The sequence below is a fragment of the Salminus brasiliensis genome, chromosome 4, assembly GCF_030463535.1.
Source record: "Salminus brasiliensis chromosome 4, fSalBra1.hap2, whole genome shotgun sequence".
In the NCBI taxonomy this organism is placed as follows: domain Eukaryota; kingdom Metazoa; phylum Chordata; class Actinopteri; order Characiformes; family Bryconidae; genus Salminus; species Salminus brasiliensis.
This window is the reverse complement of record NC_132881.1, coordinates 46877065-46903329: the sequence shown is the minus strand read 5'-3', so window position 1 is coordinate 46903329 and position 26265 is coordinate 46877065. Positions and strand designations below refer to the sequence as shown.

The 26265-nt window shown below is 41.8% G+C and overlaps 1 protein-coding gene across 3 annotated transcripts; it reads left to right on the top strand.

The window, feature by feature from the left end:
• The first annotated feature begins 1164 nt into the window (after nt 1-1164).
• asb5b (ankyrin repeat and SOCS box containing 5b) lies at nt 1165-26041 on the top strand. 3 transcript variants are annotated; one of them, XM_072678583.1, is made up of 8 exons: nt 6184-6237; nt 12609-12666; nt 17809-17888; nt 18951-19058; nt 20323-20473; nt 21255-21389; nt 21738-21929; nt 22875-26041. In XM_072678583.1, the coding sequence occupies exons 2-8, from the start codon at nt 12615-12617 to the stop codon at nt 23000-23002; spliced, it is 846 nt and encodes a 281-aa protein (XP_072534684.1). In that variant the 5' UTR covers nt 6184-6237; nt 12609-12614; the 3' UTR covers nt 23003-26041. The 3 variants fall into 3 exon arrangements, with proteins under 3 accessions (XP_072534681.1, XP_072534682.1, XP_072534684.1); XM_072678580.1 differs by lacking the exons at nt 6184-6237; nt 12609-12666 and adding an exon at nt 1165-1360; XM_072678581.1 differs by lacking the exon at nt 12609-12666 and having other exon boundaries at nt 6107-6237.
• Nucleotides 26042-26265: the final 224 nt, after the last annotated feature.

Sequence of the window (26265 nt, the reverse complement as noted above, 5' to 3'; positions counted from 1 at the left end):
ATGGGGTTTAAACAGATCTCAGAACAGTTGGAAATCAGCCACTGTCCCACTGTCCACTAAATCATGACTAGATCAGGCCATCCTAGCAAGTTCAGCCCAAGAGCAGAACCTCAGGATGAATCAAGAAGTCATCGGGGTAGCAGGTAGATCTCTCCACAGCTGAAGCTGACCCATATCCTTCTGGAGGAGGATGAGCTCTGAGCACTGGGAATTCACTTAAGGCTGTAATGAGCATTGTGGTGGATGGAGAGCCAGCAGAACACTGGGTGACTGAGCAAATGGCGTTCTTCAAACTACACTACACATGCTGCATGTCCAAATGTTTGTGGACACCCCTTCTATTAATGAATTCAACTACTTAAGCTGGCACACATGTGCAAATACACACACAGAGGTACTGCCAATATTTTAGGACTCCAGGCCCAGATAAACATGACCCTATTGGCACCATGCTGTCTAATTCCAGGTGTGGGCTAGAGGGGTATGAAGCCCCCCAGCATTGAGCTGTGGGGCAGTGGAAGAACTGTGTTCACTGGAACGATGGATGGTGATCAATTCAATACTGCATTGAGGAGTTGGGGTAACTAACACGTTTGAATGCAATCAAATCCTCCAAAATCTAGTAGAAAGTCTTCTACCCTGGACAGTAAAGACAGTAACTCCAGGAATCTTTTTTTTATTCATTTGATTTCAGAAGAGGCAATGAATGAGCAGGTGTCCCAATACTTTTGTCCATATATTGTAGGGCTAATATATGATATATGTAAGTGATAAACAACTACAAACATGATGACCCGGAGAAATGACACAGCAGGACATGTGTCCCGTATGTTCTGGTCTCACATTTCACATTTCCCCCCTCACTGGCACCAGTACGGGGCTAACAAAACACCACAGCAAACCCATTCATGACAGGCACTCTGTTTTTTCCCCCCCTGCTCCACAACAACAAAGCCCGTTGCCATGTCTCTGCTAAGTGGGCCCATTTTTCCAATACTGGAGAGTACAGCTGCCTTATCTGGGTCCGGCTCTGGGCCCAGCTGCCAAGGGTGGGCGGGTGAAAGGGGGAACAACTCGGCCTGGCGTGGCATATGATCCGCGTCAACACATCGCTGGCTGACCCTCATTCTAAAACACTCACAGATCAGAGAGCGTTCGGCAGCAATGACTGAGGTTCTGGAGGAGCGGCCATTTGGCTGGAAGTACACCAACGTCTACCTCTCCATTTTCGCCCTCTTCTGCTTCAAGCTTTTCATAAAGATCAGCCTGAACATCGTCACGCACTTCTACGTGGTCAAGGGGAACCGAAAGGAGGCGGCCCGCATTGCGGCGGAGTTCTACGATTTTGGCCAAGGGCACAGTAAGTGAGCTGGGCTTGTTCCTGACATTTTTTGGGAACAGGATGTGTGTGTGAGTTTGGCTCGGGATAACGTGTCTTGCTGTAGCGTCGTTGTAGGCCTCATGTGGGGGGGGGGGGGGGGGGGGGGGTTACATGGAGTGTGAATGGAGAACAGGAGGGGAAGGTTTTTCATCGAAAGCTGTTGATAACAGCTCCCTGAAAACTGGGTCAGTTCGACATCAGAAAGACGTTAGACTCGACTGTTGGACGTCAACCTCCAATGTTGCACATTAACCTTTAACGTTGTGCAGACGTCGAACTGTGGTTGGAAATAAAACTTACATATCCATCCGAATCCAATATTGTGCTGACGTCAAGTTCCAACGTTAGACAGATGTTGAATTTTGGTTATTTAACTCCATGAGCTCAAACCAACAAGATATCAACATCTAACAAATTTCGAATTTAACGCTGTGTGGTCGGTAACCTTAAGACGTTTAGCAGATGTTGGACTATGGCCTCCATACCTCACAACGCAATGTTAGTATATTATGTCAATATTACGTTGGCATGAAACGTTTGGAAGATGTTGGATTTGATTACTTAACATCACAACTCAAAACCAACAAAATATCAACGTCTAATGATCTTAGAATGTCACGTGAATGTTACAATTCTGATGTTTAACAAATGTTAAATTATGGTCTCCATAACTTACAACTAAACGTTGGTATTTTGCGTCACCATGACATTGGTATGAGACGTTTGGAAGACGTAGGATCAACATCTAATGATCTTAGAACGTCACGTCGGGTGAATGTTAAAATTCTGATGTTTAGCAAATGATTAAATTTTAGTCTCCATATCTCACAACTATAAGTTGGTATTTCACTTCACTATAACGTTGGCATGTGACATTTGTAAGACGTTGGATTTCATTACTTAACACCACAACTCAAAACCAACAAAATTGTAACGTCTAATGATGTTAAAACGTCACGTCAGGTGAATGTTACAATTCTGATGTTTAGCAAATGTTAAATTATGGTCGCCATATCTCACAACTAGACAATGGTACATCAGTATGATGTTGGCATGTGACGTTTGGAAGATGTTGGATTTCATTAATTAGCATCACAACTCTAAACCAACAAAATTTTAACGTCTAATGATGTTAGAACGTCATGAACTTTGGTACTTCACGTCAGGATGACGTTGGCATGTGACGTTTGGAAGACGTTGGATTTTTTTTGGTTACTTAACATCACTTGAACTTAAAACCAATAAAATGTCAGTGTCAACTGTCATCACCTTACGTCACTCCCTACATTCAACCAGATATCAACATCTGTCAATGTTGGCAGACATCTGGGCGTGTATGCTTAAAGGGCCTGCATTTCCTGCTATTGCCTTGTATGTTAACCCTTCTAATGTCCACTTATGAATAATTGGGTATTTTAATATATTTAATAACAGAAAATAGTTTTATTATTAATAAAAATAATTTATAATTATTAGTTTTAATTATTATGCATTTTTACCTCTCTTTAGCCCTCAGAATTGAACAGGCTGCTTCTGCTGTGCCTTTAAGACTGATGCATGGAAATGACCTGTTCTGATTGGCTGCCCTGTATTGCACCTGATTCATAAAGCAGTCCAGATGAAAACACTGCTTCTAACCTTAACAGCTTGAATGAGCTGGGCTACACCGGATAGCCATAACATTAGTACCACCTGTCTAATATTGTGTAGGTCCCCCTCTTGTCGCCAAAACAACTCGCATTGACTCCGCAAGACCTCTGAAGGGCGTCCTGTGGTATCTAGACTCCTTCATATGTTAACAGCAGATCCATTAAGCATCAATGACCCTGTTGCCGGCTTACCGGCTGTCTTTTCATGGACCGCTTTTGGTAGGTACTGACCACTGCATACCGGGAGCACCCCACAAGGACCTGCCTAATGTTCTGGAGATGTTCTGACCCAGTCATTATCCAGAACATCACAGTTTGGTTCTTCTTATGCTTGTCCATTTTTCCTGCTTCTGTTCACTTACTGCCTCTTGACAGGTGTCACTGGAATCAGATTATTATCAGTGCTGTTTACTTCACCTATATCAGTGGTTTTAATGTTATGGCTGATCTATGTATGTAAATATGCATCACTAAAGCAATGAACTCACTCAATATGGCTCCTATACCCCATTCTCTCAATGTTATGGTCTCTTTTAGGACTCATATGGCAGTGAAGAGGCCTATTTTTGATGCAGGTTTCAGGGTCAGGGTGGGAGAATACAGCATCAGCTCAGACACTCGTGGAGCCCCTGCATAAGCAGATGATGAAACACTGCTGCATCAGTACAGTATTCTGTTCTGATTTCAGAGCAAAATAAACGGCTGAACATCACACAGCAAAATGCACGACACTTTCTTTCATTCTATATTCAAATTTACATTTACATTTATGGCATTTAGTAGACGCTCTTATCCAGAGCGACTTACAAGGTTAGTCGTATTACAGAAGTGGGCCAAAGTACTGTTAGGAGTCTTGCCCAAGGACTCTTATTGGTGTAGCACAGCATAGTCACCCAGACCAGGAATCGAACCCTGGTCTCCCACATGGTGTTGTTGTAACTCAATGGCAGGTGGTGGTGTTATCTGTTGCGCCACACCAACCACATCTGTTGCGCCACACCAAATCTGCTGTAAGATTAATATCATACAGTATTTCTTATTTTATCTGAGATAATTGGACATATTAATATTGGCCAATATACAGGCATCTATAAACGTCTGGGCAACGTAACACTGATACTTGATTATTGAGGTGAAAATACATCCACACATCTGCACATTTAACAAAATACACAAACCACAACTATTTGCAGACAACTGTATGCAGCAACACCAGTCGGTCTGACTGCAGCCCAGTTATTCACTATTATTAATACTAGTAATAAGTTTTCTTATGGTCCCTTACAGTCAGACTGAACTGCTACATATATATAATAACATATATGTAATATTGTTACATGCAAAATGTATCTCCATCTTTGTCGGCAGCTTATATTGTAACAGTTATATATATATATATATATAAAGGTGCACGTATTGGTCACTGTACACTGTACAGCGAAATGTGTCCTCCACATTTAACCCATCTGTGGTAGTAAACACACACACTAGTGAACTAGGGGCAGTGAGTACACACACACACCCAGAGCGGTGGGCAGCCAACTCCAGCACCCGGGGAGCAGAGAGGGTAAAGGGCCTTGCTCAAGGGCCCAACAGTGGCAGCTTGCCGAGCCCGGGAATCGAACCCACAACCCTGTTAACGATATCCTGGCGCTCTAACATATATTGCAATATTAATAATACAGGATTTTTCACCAGATTTTACCAGAAGTCAATGATGCAGCATGCCATGATACTAATAAGACACCCAGTGCGTCCATCCAGTGCAGCAAAGAATCGCCCATCTCCATTTTTACCGCTTTTCTCCATAATGGGAATCTAGAAATGCTTTCTTTACAATCTTTTTACATTGACCTCCATTTCGTTACATTGACCTCCTTCTCGTGTAAATTCTGGTGGTACAGGCTGTTGTTCTAGGGTGACAGAATGCAGACGGATCTGCATGTTTCTGCATAGGCCTGTTTTCAGCGTGCACTGATGCGTAATGCATGTATAGCTATTGCTGCTTTCACCTTCTCCTGGTCTGGGCAGTCCACTTATTCTTACAACAACAGAAACACTAATACTATATATATATATATATATATATATATATATATATGTATATATATGTATATGTATATGTATATATATATATATATATATATATATAATAAAAAAATATATATAAAAAAATATTATAATATAATAAAACTCTACATATGCAACACATGCATGTATTGATCATGATTATATAATATAAATATATAATTATATTTATAGTAATTATTAAATTATTAAGTGCAGTCGAAACACACATTATCGTAAGTCCAAATTCCAGGTGCTGATCTTACTCTCTCCCCCTGTCGCACAGGTTTAAGTCTGGGCTTAATTTATCTGGCTAAACAATAAAAGTCCTAAACATACCAACGCCATGCTATCGCCAAGTCCCGCCCTCCTCCTGTGCTACGATTGGCTGAAGAGTTAATTTCCAGAAGAGCTCAGCCAATCAGAGTTTGGCGCGAAAGACGAACGAATACAAACTAGTAGCCAATCATAGCGCAAAGAGGACGAACCATCAACATCCCCAAACATAGCCAAACGGCTACTGACCAGGCGGTCGACCAATCAGCATTCGCTAATGCTTGCGAGTATAAACAACTAGCCAATCCCAGCAGTTGGTAGGTGTGACTTGGTCGAACTACGGACCAATCCCAGCAAGCGGGAGGCGGGACTTATCGGACGTGGTTGCGTCACATTCCAAAATAAAAACAACAGACACGCAGACCAATCAGAGCATAGCTGCAGCAGTGACATGCAGTTCGAGTCAGTGGAAAGAACCGACTCTTTTGAACTGTGTTTACATGATTCAAACGTCGGATTCGAGCGATTTAAAGTGTTTAACACACCGGAAGCTCTCTTTATTAGGTGATTTACGGACATATTATTATTAGAAGTCTTCTTCAGAGCTCAAACCCGGGTGTAAACACCGTACAGGTGCTAAAAATAGAGCTATGTTCACTCGGCACTGTGGCTCGGCTCGAATGATTCATTCAAACGAACCGGTTCATATGAACGATTCGGTCATGACTTCGACGCAGCTACAGCAAAACATGCCTGAAGTTCCTCCCGGCGGAGGAGCGAGCGGGGGCAAGAAGCGGAGACTAGAGGACGCGGCAGATTTTCCTGCTAAAAAGAAATCGCGCTGGGGCATTTTAACCAGTCAGGGTGAGTAAACAAACAGAATAAACAAACAGAATAAACAAACAAATAAATAAACAACACGAGCTGGCGCCCGCAGAGCCCCAATTTTGCCGTCTGTCGTCACGCCGTTATGCAAAAATCTGCTGCAGCGCATAAATCAGAGATCAGACTGAATTTCACGTGATTTAAACGGTAATCGATCACGTGCTGTCCGGTACCGGAACGGCGCGTTACGTAATTGCAGCACGCGCTGACCCTAAGATACGTCACGTGCTGACCCTGCACCTGTTTGTCATTTATTTATTTATTTATTCATTCATTCATTCATACATTTTATTTATACCAGATGTTTTATTTAATTTTAACCTATTTATTAACCTACATATACTCCTCGTATCATTGTTATTAGCACATTATTAAACTGTTATAAACGCTTACAGACACAGACAGACTGTTTTATTCATTACTGATTCATTTATTTTATTAAATGCAGTTGTTGCATTTTCCTTCACTGTCTTAAGTGTTATTACTGACACTGTATGGGAGAGTAAATTATTATAGTGTGGATTAAATTATGATGGAGCATAAAGTATAATGAGACTGTGCATTGGGACAGTGTTAAGTATGGTTTGGACAGGGTGAGGTAAAGTGTGTTAAGTATAATGGGACAGTGTAGGACGTATAATAGGACAGTGTGTTACTCATAATGGGACAGTGTAGGATGTATAATGGGACTGTGTGTTACTCATAATGGGACAGTGTAGGACGTATAATGGGACAGTGTGTTACTCATAATGGGACAGTGTAGGACGTATAATGGGACTGTGTGTTACTCATAATGGGACAGTGTAGGATGTATAATGGGACTGTGTGTTACTCATAATGGGACAGTGTAGGACGTATAATGGGACAGTGTGTTACTCATAATGGGACAGTGTAGGACGTATAATGGGACTGTGTGTTACTCATAATGGGACAGTGTAGGACGTATAATGGGACAGTGTGTTACTCATAATGGGACAGTGTAGGACGTATAATGGGACAGTGTGTTACTCTTAATGGGACAGTGTAGGACGTATAATGGGACTGTGTGTTACTCATAATGGGACAGTGTAGGATGTATAATGGGACTGTGTGTTACTCATAATGGGACAGTGTAGGACGTATAATGGGACTTTGTGTTACTCATAATGGGACAGTGTAGGATGTATAATGGGACTGTGTGTTACTCATAATGGGACAGTGTAGGACGTATAATGGGACTGTGTGTTACTCATAATGGGACAGTGTAGGACGTATAATGGGACTGTGTGTTACTCATAATGGGACAGTGTAGGACGTATAATGGGACTGTGTGTTACTCATAATGGGACAGTGTAGGATGTATAATGGGACAGTGTGTTACTCATAATGGGACAGTGTAGGATGTATAATGGGACAGTGTGTTACTCATAATGGGACAGTGTAGGATGTATAATGGGACAGTGTGTTAAGTATAATGGGACAGTGTAGGATGTATAATGGGACTGTGTGTTACTCATAATGGGACAGTGTAGGACGTATAATGGGACAGTGTGTTACTCATAATGGGACAGTGTAGGACGTATAATGGGACTGTGTGTTACTCATAATGGGACAGTGTAGGATGTATAATGGGACAGTGTGTTACTCATAATGGGACAGTGTAGGACGTATAATGGGACTGTGTGTTACTCATAATGGGACAGTGTAGGACGTATAATGGGACTGTGTGTTACTCATAATGGGACAGTGTAGGATGTATAATGGGACAGTGTGTTACTCTTAATGGGACAGTGTAGGACGTATAATGGGACAGTGTGTTACTCATAATGGGACAGTGTAGGACGTATAATGGGACTGTGTGTTACTCATAATGGGACAGTGTAGGAAGTATAATGGGACTGTGTGTTACTCATAATGGGACAGTGTAGGACGTATAATGGGACTGTGTGTTACTCATAATGGGACAGTGTAGGACGTATAATGGGACAGTGTGTTACTCATAATGGGACAGTGTAGGACGTATAATGGGACAGTGTGTTACTCATAATGGGACAGTGTAGGACGTATAATGGGACAGTGTGTTACTCATAATGGGACAGTGTAGGACGTATAATGGGACTGTGTGTTACTCATAATGGGACAGTGTAGGACGTATAATGGGACTGTGTGTTACTCATAATGGGACAGTGTAGGACGTATAATGGGACAGTGTGTTACTCATAATGGGACAGTGTAGGACGTATAATGGGACAGTGTGTTACTCATAATGGGACAGTGTAGGACGTATAATGGGACTGTGTGTTACTCATAATGGGACAGTGTAGGACGTATAATGGGACAGTGTGTTACTCATAATGGGACAGTGTAGGACGTATAATGGGACAGTGTGTTACTCATAATGGGACAGTGTAGGACGTATAATGGGACTGTGTGTTACTCATAATGGGACAGTGTAGGACGTATAATGGGACTGTGTGTTACTCATAATGGGACAGTGTAGGACGTATAATGGGACTGTGTGTTACTCATAATGGGACAGTGTAGGACGTATAATGGGACTGTGTGTTACTCATAATGGGACAGTGTAGGACATATAATGGGACTGTGTGTTACTCATAATGGGACAGTGTAGGACGTATAATGGGACAGTGTGTTACTCATAATGGGACAGTGTAGGACGTATAATGGGACAGTGTGTTACTCATAATGGGACAGTGTAGGACGTATAATGGGACAGTGTGTTACTCATAATGGGACAGTGTAGGACGTATAATGGGACTGTTCAAATATTTGGACAGTGCATTAGGTATAATAACGGTTCTGTGTTAAGTGTAGTGGAACAGTGTGTTGATTATACTGGGACAGTGTGTTGAGTGTACTGGGACAGTGTTGAGTATACAGGGACAGTGTTGAGTATACTGGGACAGTGTGTTGAGTGTACTGGGACAGTGTTGAGTATACAGGGACAGTATGTTGAGTATAGTGGAACAGTGTGTTGAGTGTACTGGGACAGAGTGTTGAGTATAATAGGCCAGTGAATTAAATGTACTGGTATGTTTTGTTCAGTCCAGCGGTACAGTGTTGGGTATAATGAGACAGTGTATTAAATATAATGGGATGATGAGTTTGTTATTATGGGATAGATGCTTTTATTTACATGTCAGTATCAGTGTATGGGCAGTATTTGCCCCTTGGTAATGTAAGCAGGTTCTGCAGGGGTTGACTTGTTGCCCTACTGTAGCCACTGACCAGGAGAGCAGATCATATCTCTGACCTCCTCACACACTGGGAGAGGAGCTGTAGATCAGCAGTGTTAGGTTCCAGCCACTGCACCGCGTGGTGTTTCTCCAGCTCATGACCGGAAACATTCACCTTGTTCACGAGCAGATTTTATCATCATGCGTTTCTCGAGGTGGAAAACTATGCTAATCTTTCTTCCGCGTCGGGCGGCATGATAACAGCGTGGCCTTTCATGTAGAGGCTGTGGAGAGGCATTAGGACTTCATTAGGGCTATTTAAAGCTCTGCTCATCTGAGTGTGTTTGAACCTGAATGGCCAGTGAGCTGAATCACTCAGCAAACTTGAGGGAGGGTCTGTGAGCTCAGTGCTAAGTTTAGATACGGCTGATTAGTGACATTTGAACCCGCCTGGCTGAGCTCCTCCTGCCACAACAGTTAAAATGACGAGTGGCTACTTCAGCGTCCAGGATAAAAACAAGCTCTTCATAAATCAGCCTCAGTCTGGTTTAACTCATTATTATGACTGGAGTCCTGCAAAAAAAGGAGAATTTTGGGGCTGGATATTGTTGAAAAGTTAGTAAATCTAATACTGATACAAATTAACTATTAATATTAACAGTATACTTTCAGTCAGTATCAATATCTTCTGCTAAATACAAAAATACTATATATATATATATATTTACACACAGTATATTTGTTATAATATAATTTACTTTATAAAATAATATAATAAAATAATAATATAACAAAAATACAGTAAAAAATAATATATATATATATCAATTTATTATTTATTTAAGTCACAGAAAAGTATACAATTATATATATTATATATATATCTTTATATATATTTCTTTCCTCTTTCTTATCACTGAAAAGTCACTGAAAATTATAATGTAAAGCTTCATTTCTGTGCAGTAAGTCTTTATTTCCTCAGTAAAATGAATAATATTAGATGAACTAATATTAGAATAAATACTAATAACACAAATTAGGAATGCACCACTTTTTCCAGGCCTGCCTATAAAGAGTAGCGATACTGATACTAACACTAACTCATAGCTTAAATACTGTATAGATGCTATAAATTGTGATATTCATAGTGTTCCACTTTTTATAGGTTGTACTTTTTTATATCTGATCTCAAATAAGATCTAATAAGCTTAAAAGAACTGCACATCTGAAAAAATTCAGAGCTAAAACACGTGCAGGTAGCTGGTGTTTACCTGGTGTTGAAATTCACATTTCAGTACAGAAAGTATAGAAACAAAAAAGAGCTTATGCAGCGATATCACATTCAGGTTCACGTCTCTGTGTAAAAAGCTACTAAACTTTGGTGTTTCTTTTGAACAAGCTGCTGAAACGTCTGGTTCAGAACCAAAATAAACACTTAATGGAAGCAGAAAGTGTTAAAAGTTATATTAAATGTCTGTTTAATGGTAATAATTGTTTATGACTGGCGTTTACTGGTTGTTTAAAAACACTTGTTTTGTTTTTAATAAAATATGCAAAACAAAAAAAGAAAAAAAAAACTAGGGTGTCAGTAAGCTTCATGGTATCGGTGCTCTCAATTGCTGATTCCAAAAGTAGTGTGAGCTAATCATGATAGTTTTTAAATTGTACATATTCAAAGTATTCTCGTAGATCAGGCAACTCAACAGATATGCTACACAAGATCGTGAAGGATCTAGGAATGCCCTGACTCAGAATTAGACTGGGATTAAAATAGCCAATACCCGATCCACTAAAACAGGCCTGGATCGGGTATCGGCTATTTTAATCCCAGTCCAATTCTGAGTCATTGTTTTAGCCGCGGTGTTCAGAGCGTAATCTGGTGTCCTCAAGGCGACATTATCAGACATAATCCCAGCCAGCTGCAGCAGCAGATGTGTGGACGTTCTCAGAAGGTAAATAAAGGAGTTGAGGTTCTGCAGTGTGGAGTTATTTTATAGTAGAACCTGAAAACAGACCATAATATCTGACCCTTTATAAAACCCTCACTCACTGAAACGGCCCGTTTTACCAGCGGGAGAACCGGAGAACCGCTCACTCTCCTTTATCTGTTAATAAACCAGCACTGAAGAACCCGTTCAGAACCGAGTGGAGGCTAACGCTAATGCTAACACACACACGCTATAGAAACCCCAATCACACACACAGCACATTCACCCTCTATAAACCAGTTATTACACACCAGTAGACCAACAACCACAGATACCAGTCCAGAGTGTGTATCATTACACACACACACTAGACTGCAGTGTTGTAAAGGAGCTGGGAGCTGATTGGTCAGGGAGAAGAGTCAGACTGGATTAGAAGATATTAAACACTGTAAAACAGTGATTTTAAGAAAAGTCTGGACTAAATTAAATCAGTCAGTCCAGAAAGTCTGATTATAGAAAATGATTTTACTGAACTCGTTAATCAGCAGCTCATCTGATCTAAACTGTTGGGCTGGATCAGAGCCGGCCCAAGTCATACTTGAATTACATGGCCATTTAGGGCCTCAACACCACCAGGGGTCCCCCAAGAGCACCAGGATATCATGATAAAAAAATAAATATTTAAAAAATAACATTAAATAATACAGCAAAATGGTATTTCACAGGTAAAGTGATTTTTATATTAATTAAAATATATAACATATATTAATAGATTTTGTATTAATCAATAAAAATGTATATCTGCATATATATTTATATTAAAATTGATATCTGCATTTTTATACATTTTAAAATTAATTAAAATGCAGATATGCACGGCTTGGGTGGTGGATAAAGGCCCGGGCGCTTCAGCGTATTGCACGATATCTCTCTCCCTATGAAATGATGAAGCATCCGGTGCTGAGGTAGTGGTATGGAAGGGGGGGGGGGGCCCAAATGAAAATCTGTTTAGGGGCCCATAAAGGCTTGGGCCGGCCCTGGGCTGGATTATTTATACTGACATAAAGATGGTGTTGGAGGTTCTCTATAGGGGGAATGTGGAGTTCAGCTTCAGTTAAAGCTGTACTGAATTGGGGGACCCCGACTTTCCTGCTCCTCCTGCAGCTGAGCTGGATTACACACGGCTCCTGCTGCAGCTCTCTGCTTTCAGGCCTTGTTAAGGTGACAGGCGTCCTTTCATTTGCAGGCTGTCATGTCGTACACATACTCGTGGCTAGACACGCCGTGGGGAGATGGAGACATGGGTACGTACAGTGCGGAACCTCTCTCTCTCTACAGCCATGCTTCACTGGGGGTTTGGGAAGGCAGGGCAGCACAGGGAGAAAGGCAGTTGTATGAGGCCGGGCACAGATGGCTGCTAAATATAGCACATAGCTCCACTCAGAGGATGCAAGTGAACACAAGGATGGGAAAGGGAAGGAGGTTTTTAGAGATTTTAATAATACAATTTTATATATATAATTCCAGGCTGTATCCATCTACTTCTCTGCAGACTCTGTTATCAGCCTCCTTTCACCCTGTTTGTTCTTCAATGCTCAGGACCCCACAGGATGGACCAACACAGAGGAGGTATTATCTGGGTGGTGGGTCATTCTCAGCACTGCAGTGACACTGACTGACATGGAGGTGGCGAGTGTGTTAGTAGTGTGTGTTGCGCTGGTGGTACGAGTGGATCAGACACAGCAGTGCTGGACTGAGGATAGTCCACCTACCAGACATATCCAGCCAACAGCATCCTGTGTAGAGTCTGATGAGCATTGATGAAGGACTAGAGGATGATCAACACCAACAAACTGCAGCAACAGACAAGCTCCTGTCTCTGACTTTACCTTTATCTACAAGGTGGACCAACCAGGTGGGTGTGTCCAATAGACAGTGGACAGTGAGTGGATAGACGCAGTGTTTAAGCACTCCAGCAGCACTGCTGTGTCCGATCCACTCGTACCACCAGCAGCCCAAAACACTACACTCCTAACACACTCGCCACCACCATGTCAGTCAGTGTCACTGCAGTGCTAAGAATGACCCACCACCCAGATAATACCTGCTCTGTGGTGGTCAGTCCTGTGGGGTCAACTGTGGGAAACAGATGGATATAGTGGATAAAATGGATTTAATAGACTAGTAGTGTAGAAACAATGAGGGGGTGTTACTGAAGTGGCCAAACCATATATTCTGCACACACACACACACACGTGTACATATATATATATCTATATATATATATATATACAGTGAGTCCAAGAAGTATTTGATCCCTTGCTGATTTTCTTCGTTGGCCCACTAATAAAGACATGATCATTCTATACTTTTAATGGTAGATGTATTCTTACATGGAGAGACAGAATATTAAAAAGAAAATCCAGAAAATAAATCTAAGGAATATATATTAATTGATTTGTATTTCATGGAGTGAAATAAGTATTTGATCCCTTAGTATTCATTAGCAGTTCTGGCTTTTACAGACCAGTTAGACACTCCCAATCAACTTGTTACCTGACCTGAAGCCACCTGTTCTCACTAATCACTTGTGTGAAAAACACCTGTCCACAGAATCAGACAGATCACACAGATTTCAAGTCTCCAACATGGGTAAAACCAAAGAGCTGTCACAGGACCTCAGAGTCAGAATTGTTGACCTTCACAAAGCTGGAATGGGCTACAAAAAGATTAGTAAGGTGTTGGATGTGAAAGTAACAACTATTGGTGCAATTATCAGAAAGTTTAAAGAGTATAACATGACAATCAACAGACCTCGGCCCGGTGCTCCAAAGAAGATTTCGCCTCGTGGGGTGGCAATGATGCTGAGAACAGTCAGAAATCGTCCTGCAACCACTCGGCAGGAGTTAGCAAATGACCTGAAGGCAGCTGGGACCACAGTTTGCAAGGAAACAATTGGCAACACTTTGCGCAACAATGGATTCACATCCTGCAGTGCCCGAAAGGTACCCCTGCTGAAGAGAGCACATGTGGAGGCGCGCCTCAAGTATGCCAATGATCATTTGAAAGATGAACCAAGTTATTGGGAGAAGGTTTTGTGGTCAGACGAGACCAAAATTGAACTTTTTGGCCTCAACTCCACCCGCCATGTGTGGAGGAAGAAAAATGCTGCCTATGACCCCAAGAACACTGTGCCCACCGTCAAGCATGGAGGTGGAAGCATAATGTTTTGGGGGTGTTTCTCTGCCAAGGGTACAGGGCTACTTCACCGCATCACTGGGAAGATGGATGGAGCCATGTACCGCACAATCCTGAGGGACAACCTCCTCCCCTCTGCCAGGGATCTGAAAATGGGCCGTGGTTGGGTCTTCCAACATGATAACGACCCTAAACATACAGCAAAGGCAACAAAGGATTGGCTCAAGAAAAATCACATTAAGGTCATGGAGTGGCCCAGCCAGTCGCCAGACCTCAATCCGATCGAAAATCTATGGAGGGAGCTGAAGGTCAGAGTTGCCAAGCGACAGCCCACCAACCTTCATGATTTAGAGAGGATCTGCAAAGAAGAGTGGGCCAAAATTCCCCCTGGTGTGTGTGCTAAACTTGTGGTTAACTACAACAAACGTCTCACCGCTGTGCTTGCAAACAAAGGCTTTGCCACTAAGTATTGAGTGTGTTTGGCAAGAGGGATCAAATACTTATTTTCCTCATTGAAATACAAATTAATTAAAATATATTCTTTAAAATTATATTCTGGATTTTTGTCTTGATATTCTGTCTCTCCATGTTAGAATATATCTACCATTAAAAGTGCAGAAGGATAGTGTCTTTATTAGTGGGCAAACAAAGAAAATCAGCAAGGGATCAAATACTTCTTGGACTCACTGTATATATATATATATATATATATATAAATACACAATTTTATGTGTATTTATAATAATAATTAATAAATAAATTGTATTACATTACATTTGTCTCTTTATACGTCATCAGCTGTATTTGTATTGCTTGTATCGTATCATCTATTATTTATCTTAAACCTTTTTATGTATTTTAGTTTTTAAGCCTATTTTAATATCTTAGATTATGACAGTCACTTACCATTCTAATTAGATTGTTTGCTTGAAAGTTGCTATATAAATAAAGTATGATTTATTGATTGATTGATTAATTTATTTATAGATTGGTTTATTTAGCCCACCCAGTGTAAACTTCAAGTTTAAAAAGAAAAATTTTAAATCAACCCAAAAATAACTGAATCAACTTAAAAAGGTCATTTCTGCATTTCTAAAATAAATACAAAAATAAAAATACATTTAAAAGGGGAACACTTTAATGCACAATTCAATAAAAAAACAGCATTACTGCCATTGAAATCTTGGACCATCCAGTATTCCATCATAAAAGTTCATTAAACAGTTCATAAAAGTATTAAAAATAGTATGCAAATATTTTTTTAATTTAATATAAACAAATATTAATTTATTTAATTGTATTTAATTAGTTTTAATATATATTAAATCAATTAAAATGAAATAAAAACCAGTGAAAAACAATCCAGGTGAAAAGGTACAGCAGTTCAGATGATATTGATCCTTTGAGTGCATCAACTGTTCTCAAATAATCAGGAATTGAAACATAGAGGCATATAAGATTACACAGATCAGCCATAACATTAGTACCTATTAGTATTGAGAAGGTCCCACAGCACCTAACCCTAACCCTAACCCAGTCATTGTCTGGAACATCACAGTTTGGTTCTTGTCAAAGTGTCTCAGATTCTTACGCTCGCCCACTGTAGATAAAGATAATCAACATGTTTACTGGTGGTACTAATGTTATGGCTAGTTGGGCCACAGACAGCACCTTTCAGGTTTTTTTTGTCTTGCTGCGTTTATTATGGGCTGTATGGGCTCTCAGTGTGAATTAGATCTACAGCCAGATTGCTCTGAATGTTAATGGGTGGCAGGCTCTCCTCACTAACACCACTCTCCAGCTCTCCACTCAACAGATGGTAATAAGTAGTGTCAGGACCTGCACTAAAACACAAACACACACAGCACACACACTCTTTTTATCTGCAGGTGTAGAAATGTGGATTCCATTTGCTTGTTATTTTATTTTAATGTGTTTTAAACTGTGGAGACATGCAGAGACTGCTGCTTTATTAATTATAGGTTTAAAAAGCAGTATTAATTTACTTGGTTCGTTATGGATGCCTCGTAGATGTTTACCTGACATTCAGCCAACATTCAGCTGAACATGAATGCAAGTGAAATCTATGTTGAATGTTTAATAAATGTACCCCTGCATCTAACCTTAACCCTAACCCTAACCTTAAATCTAACCCTAACCTTAAATCTTACCCTAACCCTAACCTTAAATCTAACCCTAAATCTTACCCTAACCTTAAATCTAACCCTAACCCTAACCTTAAATCTAACCCTAAATCTTACCCTAACCTTAAATCTAACCCTAAATCTTACCCTAACCTTAAATCTAACCCTAACATTAACCTTAAATCTAACCCTAACATTAACCTTAAATCTAACCCTAACCTTAACCTTAAATCTAACCCTAACCTTAAATCTAACCCTAACCTTAACCTTAAATCTAACCCTAAATCTAACCATAACCCTTAAATATAACCCCAACCTAAACCTAAATATACCCCTAAGCCTTCTTAAACTAACCCTTATATTTAACCCTAACCCTTAAGTATAACCCCAACCTACACCTAAATCTAATCCTAACCCTAATCCTAAACTAACCCTGAAATCTAACCCTAACCTAAACCTAATTCTAATCTTAACCTTACACTTAATGTTTTAGGGATAGATTCAAGGTTAAGGTTAAGCTTATGTTTTGGGTTAGACTTAAGGTCTAGGTCAGGGTTGAGGTTAGGGTTAGATTTAAGTTCTAGGTCAGGATTAAGGTTAGGGTTAGATTTAAGTTCTAGGTCAGGATTAAGGTTAGGGTTAGATTTAAGGTCTAGGTCAGTGTTAGGGTTAAGGTTAGGTTTAGATTTAAGTTCTTTATATTGTTTCGAAATTTTATGATGAATGGACCAATAGAAATGCTCCAAAATTACTTGGAATAAAATATTTTTACTTTGACAGGTTACAAATGTTTTCCCTTCTCCTGTAAAGTTACATTTTTTATATATAGGTATAAGGTTTAATGGGACAGATTTAAGCACACGGACCAGAACAGAAAGTGGCACAGGTCACATGGTCAGTGTGGTCCATCTAATAGGACCTGTTACCTGTTGGCTTACAGTAAAGCTGTGTTTTTTTATACTGTCCTACATATAATGATATATTGCTGTGTTTCTGTGTGTGTGTGTGTGTTTCTGTCTGTGTGTGTGTTTCTGTGTGTGTGTGTTTCTGTCTGTGTGTGTGTTTCTGTCTGTGTGTGTGTTTCTGTCTGTGTGTGTGTTACAGGTTCATGGGCAGATCGATCTCCACTCCATGAAGCTGCAAGCCAGGGACGCCTTTTGGCTCTAAAGACCCTTCTCTCACAGGTCTGCACACACACACACACACACACACACACACACACACAGGAAACAACCTGCAGCTCTCTTGTATCACATCAGAATATTATGACCACGACCTACTGAGAATAACCAGCCTTGGCTAGGATAACACTAGCCAGATGTCGTGGTATAGATGGTATTGGTAGGACAGGTGTTGATTATAGAGGTTAGCTGCTCCACAGTAGAGCGTGGATTGCTGAGGACCACTCGCCAGTCAACATCCCCCTCTGGCATCGATGGCCTTTGGGGCACCACTGTTATACTGCGGCACTCTTATGAGGTTAATGGTTTCTGAGATTCTCCCACCTTTCACTCACCGCCCCAGTCATACCAGAACATTATGACCACCCCTGGTTTGGAAAGAACTCGTCCCAGGACATCACTGCTGCACTAATAAATAAGCGAGCACAGCACTCAGTTGTAGCAGAGCGCAGAACCATTGTCATGATTTAACTAAGGTCCAAAAGGGCATGATAATAAGGCACCGGGCGAAGAGTGGTAGCACCTCAGAGCGTGCAAACTTCATGGGATGTCCTAGAGCCACCATAATGAAGGTGTCTCTTCCCTTAAAAAGACAAGCGTCCAGGCTTTTCTCTGTCCTGCACCGAAGTGGTGGAACGAGCTTCCCCTGGGTGTCCGAACAGCAGAGTCCAACGCTTGCTGTCCTCAAACCCAGACTGAAGACCCTCCTCTTCTGAGAGGACTTGGGTGAAGAGTAGAGTATTATGGTCTCCTTATTGACTTGTGTTTAGTAGAGTCTAAGATTAGAGGATCTGAATTTTAGTCTGTTTAAACTAGCTGAGGTTCTTCTTCAGTAAACAGTGAAGCTCTTTTGTAAGTCACTCTGGATAAATACCCTAAATGTAAATGAGTGCCTCCCAGTGACTTAACAGCGGTGCCCCATGGGCCATTGATGCCAGAGGGGAACGATGACTTCCTCCTCATGTTAAGTTGCGCTTTTACAGTAATCATTAATGTAGCCCTGTGTTCATATTCAACCTTGCCTTAGTTTGTACTGAGAGTATAATGCCTTTCTTCTTCCATTAGGGTTACAATGCAAATATCATCACCATTGATCATGTGACCCCACTGCACGAGGCATGTCTAGGGGATCATGTGGCCTGTGCCAGAGCCCTCATCGAGGCCGGTGCTAACGTAAGTCCCTGGACCTAGAACATCAGATATCTGCTTTTTGCTCAGTGGAGTCATGCATAGATTTAACTTAGAGACTGTCTGCTTCTGTATCTAATGTAAGCACAGGGTAGAGGCTGTGTCCCCATGACTGGGGAACCAAACTCAGAGTGGGTGCAAAGCTTTTTCCACATTCAAACATTAATTTAACTTCACTTCGGGTTAGTCTGTTAGGACTGAGGCTCTCCAGCCATGAGGCCTTCACCTTTCAAGCCACAATGTGGCTAACAGCAACAATTATCCTGTAATTTTTACCTAAAGTAAGACGAGACGAGACACATTAGTCTCGGACAAATTAAAACCACCAGCCTAGTATTGTGTAGGTGCCCCTCGTTGAGGCTCCACAAGACCTCTGAAAGTGTCATCTAGCTTTAAGTCCTGTAATGTGTGATGTGGGACGTCCATGAGTGTCAGTGAGACCTGGGAACCGATGACCTTACTGTCTTTTAATGGACTATTTTTGGTAGGTACTGACCACTGCATACCAGGGAACACCCCACAAGACCTGCCTGATGGCTTGGAGATGCTCTGACCCAGTCATTGTCTAGAACATCACAGTTTGGTTCTTGTCAAAGTGTCTCAGATTCTTACGTTTGTCCATTTTTCCTGCTTCAACACCTTCATCACCTTCAAGAACTGACCATTCACCTGCTGCCTAATATGTAGATCCACCCCCTTGACAGGAGCTGCTGGAACCAGATAATCGTTACCTAGTACAACATGTGAAGATGTAGTTGGCTTTTCACATGCATTTCTGGACAAGCGTACCATATAGGTACCGTATAAAAATCCAGACTGTGTCCATCTGTTTTTCTGCAGACTGTTATCAGCCTCCTTTCACCCTGTTTGTTCTTCAATGCTCAGGACCCCACAGGGCTGACCACCACAGAGCTGACTATAGTATTTGGGTGGTGGGTCATTTTCAGCACTGCAGTGACACTGACTGACATGGTGGTGGTGAGTGTGTTGGTAGTGTGTTGCACTGCTTTTACAAGTGGATTAGACACTGTGTCCACTCACTGTCCACTCCTACCCAGTTGGGACAACTTGTAGATGTAAAATCCAGAGACCAGCCAAGTTTTGTTTGTGTTCGTCATCCTCTAGACCTTTATCTGGACCAGCACAACACACACTAAAGTATGCAGATAAACAGATGGATACACTCTGGACTTATCTAATTGCATTGCATTAAGATTGTAATGTGTGTGTGTGTGTGTGTACGTACTAGGTAAACGCCACCACCATAGACGGAGTGACCCCTCTGTTTAACGCCTGTTCTGCAGGCAGTTCCACTTGTACGGAGGTTCTACTGGAGCACGGTGCCAATCCACAGCCTGAACTATGCCAACCATCACCCATCCACGAGGCCAGCAGCAAAGGTGAGTTACAATGATCTGACCAGATGAAACATCATATGTACTGAAGCAGTTTTTGAGAGTTTTTAAACTGTTCAGAGAGGCGCTGTTGCTCCACACCGGACTAGAGTGTGAGAAAAGATAGATATATCAAAACATTGAGATATTACTGTATCGATCAATCACAGCATTGATTTTTAATGATTGGTGGCAGACAGTGGTTCATTTAGTGTTGTGTTTAAACCCTGACGGCTAGATAGCAGTGCTGTCCCTCAGGCTTAAGCCAAAACCTAGTCATAAAATAATCCTGGTCCTCATCCTAACCCTAAACTCAACCTAAAACCTAATCTGAACCGTCACAGTCTGTCCCGGTCATGCTGCTGGCCATCGGCAGCCGAGGCCGTGAGGGAGCACAATTGGCCTCTCCCCCCCGGCTACACTGCAGTGCCGGCCGTCACTGGCGTCTGCAGGCTGGTGCGTTGGAGCCGGGTATGCGGTGCTTCCCTCCAGGTGCTCTGGTTGCCGGACAATGTTGTTTTGGTGGCAGGTCGAAAAAAGGACCGGGAATGCTGTTGGGGGAATCGCATGCAATGGGGGGAGATAATTGGCGGTCCAAATTAGGGAGGAAATGGGCAAAATCGGATTTAAAAAAAAAAAACACCATCACATTCTGGCTCTAATCCTAAACTCAACCCAAAACCTAATCCTAACCCTTATCCTGTAAAGAATGACTGAATGAAAGAAAGAAAGGCTGGTACGACAGTGGATGAGTGAAAGATGCGTGTGGGTGTTCCTCTGTTGTCAGGGAGAACAGCATGTGTGGAAGCACTCATAGCATGGGGGGCGGATGTGGATTACGATATTCCCCATCTGGGGACTCCGCTCTACATCGCCTGCAGCTCTCGGGAGCTACAGTGCACACGGAAACTTCTAGATGGAGGTGAGTTGGGATGGGATCACTAACCAAGGGAAGTCCTATACCTCTAGTTCAGATGTAGAAAACACCTCTGAATTCAACATCCTGTTCATCCTTAAATCAGCGGCAGTCAGTCAGCTGAACATGCTGCCATATGCATAATTATAAAGACAGTAAGGGTCATCTTATCTAATGGCAGCCTACAAACATGGCTCAGCTGGTCCGAGTCAAGGCCTCTCTGAGACTGCAGGGGTCAACCCACATTCAAAGCTCTGACTGTCACATTTAGGCAACAAAGTCATGTGTCTGCTCAACAAAGTCATTTACTTATCTGATTAATTAATTATCTGATCAATTACCTCCATATCTCAGGTGCCAACGTGCAGAAGGGACGGTTCCTGGAGACCCCCCTGCATGCGGCCGCACAGAAAGACTGTCCGGAGATCATTAGAGTGCTGCTGGAATTCGGTGCCAACATAAACGCCCGCAACCTGGAGCTGCAGAAACCGGTGGAGACAGCGCCCCCTAGCAGCATGGCAGAGGGCATGCTTCTGCTGTATGAAGGTAACAGAAGTAATACAGGCTTCATCGTCCCGTTCATCTTATCCCTCATTCAGTCATGAGTCACTTAGTTGTGATATTGATGTTACCTTTATCACTAAAGTACAGATCACAGGGCTCACAAGGGTCTTAATTTGTCATGGGGAGGTAAAGTACCTTTTAATAACAGTCAGATCTATACTAAATCATTATTGTATGTATATGTGTGTATGTATATATATATATATATATATATATATATATATATATATACACACACTTGTTAATGTACCTTTATTAATTAAATGTTACAGTAAAGTGGAAATTTGATATGAACATAGTTACATAAATAATAAACATAAAACGATACTTCAGTTTTTAATAAGACCAGGCAGTGAAACAACGGTCAATAAGGCACAAACCTTAGCAAGCAAAACAGACTAGGCCATAGCCAGAAGAGTAGTCACACTGGCAAGCCAGGGAGAGGCAGCAACCAGAGAGGCAGCAACAAGCACAGCAAGTAAACCAACCCAAAGGGCAACCCAAGAAAGGGGAGAGCAAGGAGGTAAACAGAGGACAAACAGAGGGCTAATAAGGGACAGGTGACACTGATCAGAACTCTGGGTACTGAGAACGAGTGAACTGCTCATGATTGGTGGAGAGGGGAAACATGGTAGTGATGTCAGACTGTGAGGGATTCTGGGAATTGGAGTTTGTAGAGTCTATGGAGGCACAGGCAAGGCAGAGGGCATGACAATTCTGCATGTTTTCCTTTGTTTGGGTGTGATACATGTTAAAGGTTTAGATTCATTATCTTTAACAAGAGGTGTTGAGCTTGATTCAATTAATTCTGGGTTTTTAAAGTTACTTAAGGGAACTTTTGGAGGTTTGAAATTGTGGAGGGACTTCTTAAGATGCTTTGAGGAACCTTTTCCAATGCTACAGAAGTCCTCTTTCCTGTGTCTGCAGCTACGCCGCCGTCTCTGAACCAGTTGTGTCGATTGAGTATCAGAGAGTATTTGGGACGGACCAGACTGCACCTCATCCCCCAGCTCAGACTCCCCAGCCTGCTCCACAGATTTCTACAGTACAGATAGACCTCCGCTCTCCCCCAACCTCATCTTCTTTCTCTCGTGCTTTTTCTCTTTCTTTACTCTCGTTTATTATCTTCTCTCAAGTGCATTTATTACACTTCCTAGGTAACCTCCAACACTCCAACTCACAGAAACAGCCTAGTTTAGGCCTGAGTTTCCGTCACATGCAGTTATTTACAGTTCATAGAAATATGAATACGAACATGTTTTGCTGTGAAATTCTCACCGAACTTTATTTCTAGATTACTGAAACCAGCAATGCTCAAAATAACATGACTGTCGGAAAACAAAACCTTGTATCTCCAAAAATGTACCTTTTTCTATGCAAAAAGGATTCTATGTAGTGCTGAAAATGTCATTTCCTTTCCATAGTGCCCCCTTTTTTGTGCCGGGTAGGACATTTTTGTACATAGAACCATCTACAAGACGTTTTTCTTGTGCTATTTTTTAACACCGTTTGCTGTTGTTCTACATAGAACCATTGCCTTTACTTTAAATAACCTGTACTTAAAAAACCCTTGTTCTGTAGGTAATTCTGGACTGGTATTTACTGACTGTCCATTGGTTCTTCCATTATGAAATTTTGACACAGTGTTAAGAGCTGCTAGGAATTTCACATTATGTAAAGAAGTCAAAAAATGAGGACTCTAGTGGCGGCCTAACGCGCTGGCACTATGGCCCGGGGATCGCATACTCGAATCCTGAGCCAGGCTGCTTTGCCATCAGCTGCTGGAGTCAGAGAGAGCATAACTGAGCATCAGGGTGGGTAGATGGCACTCTATCCACTTGGCTGGCACGGGCGTCTGTCAGCAGGCGCGGTGGAGATGGGTACCTGGCGCTTTACGCTTTACTGAAACTGGCGTTTCAGCTGCATTGGCGGCAGTTAGAAAAGAGGCGGTGGCTGGCTTTACATGTATCGGAGGAGACGTTTGTGAAGTCCTTACCCTCCTAGTGCTGGGAGCATTGCTAGGACTAGGTGAAACTACGAACTGGTGGGTTAACTGGCAGAACCAAATTGGGAGAAAACTTTATTTAAAAAAATGACTGAAGAACGATTGTCCTGCATCTGAGCAAAAAGGGATCTATATAGGGTTCTTTTTAATAGTGGGACCCATTTTTTTGCTGCTGAATCGGCATCTTTTATAAATGGTTTTATGTAAAAAAACATCTACAAGATTTCTTTTTTCAATAACCAATTTTGGCAGGTAAAGAACTCACTCACACATTCAGAGGTTTTCCTTCTACATTCAACAATGGAACCATTGCATTTATTTTTGAGAACATGCGAAGAACCTTAGTTTTAGGATTTGGATTTTTCTGGTAGGTAAAATTATTTCTATTGGTCCTTTTATTATGAAATTTAGGTACAAAGCTCCAAAAAATTAAAAGAATGTCAATTATGTAAAAAAAAAATGGAGATTCAAGGTTTTGTTTCCGACTGTGATGATATGCATCATTATTGGCCCTCTTTAAATCTTAATATAAGGTTGTTGTGTAAAGCCCTATTCAGACGGGGTTGGTTTTACATGAGGAGTGATTTTATGTGATGCTAGTGTGGAAATCGGGAAGCTCCTCCCATCTCAGTCAATCATGCAGAGATTTCTAATTCTTTAAGAATCGGTCGTAAACTGTCCTGTAACACTGATCCTGTCTGAATGGGGGGAATATATTAGTTATAATAACTAATATAGACATAATCAGAAATGTCAGAGCATCTAAACAGGAGCTATGTTGGGTTGTTTTGACACTGTTTATTATTGCACTGGTTTGGCTGAAAAATGAAATGTTCAGTTGACCACTTAACTGTAAATGTAGTCAATCAGCCGAGATGGTGTTGGGTGTCTGACGTTTTCACTGCGAAAAAGTCATATCTTAACAAGTGGAAGGTTCTTAAATGTAAGAGGATTAGCCGATGCAAACTTCAGACTTCACCAGACCTTCCTGACCTGCTACAGTTTATGTGCTGCATCAGATGGAGCAGTTAAGCTCCTGCTACATACGCAGTCAATTACACTCTACATCCACCCGTGTTTCAGTTCCTACTACACAATCAGTTACGCATCAGGTCCCAAAGTATATATGTGAGTGGATAGGTAACTAAGACTCTCATCTACGCTGTGTGAACAAAAGTATTGGGACACCTGCTTATTCGTTGTTTCCTCCTAAATCAAGGCTATTAAAAAGAGCTGATCCTGCTTTTGTTGGAGTAACTGTAAACTCTACTGTCCAGGGAAGAAGACTTTCTACTAGATTTTGGAGAAGCATTGCTGTTGCTGTGATGTCAGGATGTTGGATGATGTTCGCCACCGCACCTCATCGCCAACTCCCCAACTCAGTATCCCAAAATGATGGAATGATGGAGCACCATCCATCATTCCAGAGAACACAGCTCTTCCACTGCTCCACAGCTCAATGCTGGGGGGCTTCATACCCCTCTAGCCCACACCTGGCATTTACATTTACACTTAAAGCATTCAGGAGACGCTCTTCTCCAGAGCGACTAACAGAAGTGCTTCACTGTTTACTCAGGAAATAGCCTTGGCTAGTTTGTATCGGCTAGGATCCAAAAGACCCCTCTAAGCTTAGATACGACTAAAAACAGAAGTCAGTATGGAGACCATAATACCCCACTCTACACTACTCATAATACCTATTACTCTACACTCTGCACACTAAGTCCTCTCAGAAGAGGAGGGTCTTCAGTCTGGGTTTGAGGACAGCGAGTGTTGGACTCTGCTGTTCGGACACCCAGGGGAAGCTCGTTCCACCACTTCGGTGCAGGACAGTAAAAAGTCTGGACGCTCATCTTCCGTGGATCTTAAAGGATGGCAGGTCGAGCCGAGTCGTACTTAAAGCTGGAGGGGCTTTGTAGGCCTTGTAGGCTTTGCCGCCACATTCTGGAGCAATTGCCTGATGGTACGCATAGAAAGGATGGCATTGTTGGTATTCATGTTTATCTGCTCCAGAGAGTCCTATTCTTTTGGCAGTACTTCTCTACAAGCATGAGACAATCAAATGCACACACACAGCTTGTCTAGTCCCTGTAGAGAAGTACTGCCAATAGAATAGGACTCTCTAGAGCAGATAAACATAGATGAACCTATTGGCGTCATGCTGCCTAATAATGCCAGGCGTGGACTAGAGGGGTATAAAGCCCCCCAGCATTGAGCTGTGGAGCAGTGGAAGAACTGTGGGCTCCTGGAATGATGGATGGTGGAGCTCCATCCAGTACTTTTGGGATACTGAGTTGGGAAGTCCAGGATGAG

Bases quoted from the DNA above. Each gene is read 5' to 3' on its own strand.
- asb5b (XM_072678580.1), top strand. From the start codon at position 1,165: ATGACTGAGGTTCTGGAGGAGCGGCCATTTGGCTGGAAGTACACCAAC. The intron at 17,889-18,950 runs GTCTGCACACAC...TTCTTCCATTAG, and splicing joins TAAAGACCCTTCTCTCACAG to GGTTACAATGCAAATATCAT. The intron at 21,930-22,874 runs GTAACAGAAGTA...CTGTGTCTGCAG, and splicing joins CATGCTTCTGCTGTATGAAG to CTACGCCGCCGTCTCTGAAC.